Raw genomic sequence first — 2875 nt, 5'->3', positions numbered from 1 at the left:
TCTTAAAGTCTTGTAGTTAAACAAGCGGCCATCTAGCAGAGAAGCTAAGAAGCCCACATACAAGAAGGAGCGAGGTATCAGAAGTCCAAAACACAAATCGAATTGATGTGAAGGGGTGTGGATGTAGTGGAGACCCAAAACCCATCCACACGATAATTGGGCCTCTTAGAAGGGCCACATGGAATGGATAATAAATTGAGGGTGTGGTATGGCACTGGTGAACCACAGAACTATCTTCTAGTTCAAAGATATTTCCTCCCCGTAATATTATAGCTTTACCTCATTATTCAAGTTAGATTTGCATATGTTCATTTGCATATTTAAGATTATGCAGTTCATGAAAGTTGAGATAGATAACCCTGCAGAAATGGTTATAGGAGGATTGGTTCCCTGAGGGTACAGAAAGGGAGTGAAGGGAGAGGAGAATTGGGAGCTGATAGCAATTACGACTGTATAACCTCACTCTATGGGATTGAACAACAGAATTGAATGTGAATGGGTAGATTGGATTGTGTAAGATATGTTAATAAAACTGTAATATATTTTTTAACTTATTAGAGTATATTTGAGTAAAATGAAGTTTCTTACTGCCCTTTTGTTTATTGTTCATTTCCCCCCCAACATAATGAAAATCAAAGTAAAAGCATAAAAATATTTTGTTCTGCATTGAGTAGAAAAATACTGTAATATTCAACTGCATGGTGAATAAATGTACATTTCAGAAACCACCCAATGCACATTACCAAGACTAAATATTACTTTTTAGGACAACAGTGACATATTTTTGACAGGGTATTAAAGTCAATATTAATGTATAAGATACCTTATAAAATTGTTTACAAGTTCAGTCTATTGATCATGTTTCAAAAATATATTGCATTTACATTTTAAGTAGTATTTTCTTTAAAACATGCTTTAGAAAGAGGCCTTCTAAATAAAAAATAATTATTAAACTGGACAAATTACTTGAAAGGATGAAATGATCATTCAGTATATAAAACAATGACATATCACCAAATATACAACCCTTAAAACAAACTATTAAACAACATTAATGTTAAATAATTAGAAATAACAACTTTGGCAGGCATTATAGGAAACATTTGATCACATGATTACTAACAGTGAGAATTAAGCTTTCAGGCTGACATCATCTTGCTTGAGGTATTTTCCATAGTCTCTTTCTTACATATAAAATTTATGCTTAGTAGCGTCCAATCCTGTAAGGTTAGAGAGGAGAAATCAAGACCTTGGCAAATATGTTAACTCTTAAGCTTCCCTGTCCCATTCTTATAATCCTATTGAGAAAATTATTTTCAACTCTAAATTCATTTCCAATATTTAAAAATTCTTCAATAAATATATGAATAATTTTATACATTCATACACTATAATATGAATAATTACAGTGTTAAAGGCTTTCTTAAGAAACACTTTAAAAATAGGGAACAATTATAAAAATCTACCAAAATAGATCATGTCCTTATTATTAATTATTATAATATTACTATTCATCACAATATTTCCTGCACATGATTGTATTAAGAAAAAAAACCTGTGGCATATTTCCTAGCTTGTAAAACTTGAAAACACATTAAAAAATATTGAAGACTGTTTAGGAAGACTAAATGTCTATTCTTATAAGAACATATTTAGATTACCTCCTGTTATCTTCTGTGGGACATTATATTTGGGAGCCATCACCTGTCTCTTGCCCAATCCGTGAGATTTGGAAAGCATGCAGTCTACGTACAAGTCCCAGAAATCCTGAGCTATGTTTAAGAAGGCATTGTAATGCCTGGGCCGCTGAGATTTTTGCAAGAACAACATGAAATTCCAGAAAGTATCCACGTTGTACTCGATCTTGAGTTTCTGGAGCTTTATCAGTGTCAAAGAGCAATCGTTCCAACACTGGAGATCAATATCTTCTGTGATCCCAGGGCTGACACTGGCGAGCACTCTCTTTTGAAACTCAAAATCGGCATCAACCACCCTGATCACCAACATGCAGCCCACTAGGAAGTAGAGCCATCTTCCAGCGGCAGAACCCATATTCTATAGAGAAAAGAAAAAAGGGGAGGATTATTTAGTACTTAAATACTTCTTTACTGATACTTAAAAAAGAATTCAGTTACGTGGGGAATTAAAAAAACCATAAACGCATGTGGTTTTCAATCAAACTGGCTGTCCTCTGACTGCCCACTCTCAGACCTCCCTTGGAAAAGAGAGTCCGTTCCACCTGATTCCAGCACTCTCACACACAGGCAGAGGAAGCCCTGAAGTTCAACAAGCCGTGTGTATGAAGAGGTGGTCACAGAGCTGCAAGCAACCTTCACGAGCACGTGTGCCAACCTCTGCCCTTGACAGATAGGAACTCTTCCTGGTGATTCGCCTCAGTGCGTTCTCCTGCCTCCCCCGGCGGCACTACCACCCAGCAAAATGCACCCATTCTTTGTGTATACCCGAGGGGGCGGGGTGGTGATTTTTTTCTTAAAATGTCACAAATCTGTTAACCCCAAAGCGGTCAAGAGCTGTTTTAAGGTTCACAGTGACTACCGCTTCCCTTTCCATTCAGGCAAAAGTCCGAGGCAAGGAACCCTAGGAGATCCCGGCTCCCTGGGGAGCTGCTTGGGGGAGTCACACGCCTGAGCGGGAAAGCACAGCCAGAAGAGCGCACGGGGTCCACGCGGCAACGAGCTGCAAAATCTCCACGCTGCCGAACGTTTCTGCGAGCAAGTTCCCAGCCAGTCGGTGGCTGCAGGAAGCCTGGGGCTGCAGGCCACCGAGCTCCGTCACAGACGGACACTGGCAATGCCAGGGGACAACCCGGGTGAAGTAGGGCTGTGCGGGTCCAGTAGACAGGGCTGACCCCCAT

General features: G+C 39.3%; 1 protein-coding gene across 1 annotated transcript; it reads right to left on the bottom strand.

Moving 5' to 3' along the window:
* Positions 1 to 1638: 1638 nt before the first annotated feature.
* Positions 1639 to 2875, bottom strand: FAM237B (family with sequence similarity 237 member B). Its single transcript, XM_075557353.1, has 2 exons — positions 2642 to 2875; positions 1639 to 2055 (listed from the first exon to the last, which is right to left on the bottom strand). Exons 1-2 carry the CDS (start codon positions 2873 to 2875, stop codon positions 1639 to 1641), a joined length of 651 nt encoding a protein of 216 aa, XP_075413468.1.

Source organism: Tenrec ecaudatus, chromosome 9 (assembly GCF_050624435.1).
Source record: "Tenrec ecaudatus isolate mTenEca1 chromosome 9, mTenEca1.hap1, whole genome shotgun sequence".
NCBI lineage: Eukaryota > Metazoa > Chordata > Mammalia > Afrosoricida > Tenrecidae > Tenrec > Tenrec ecaudatus.
Note: the sequence above shows the minus strand (reverse complement) of the source record. Positions and strands in the feature narration are given on the sequence as shown.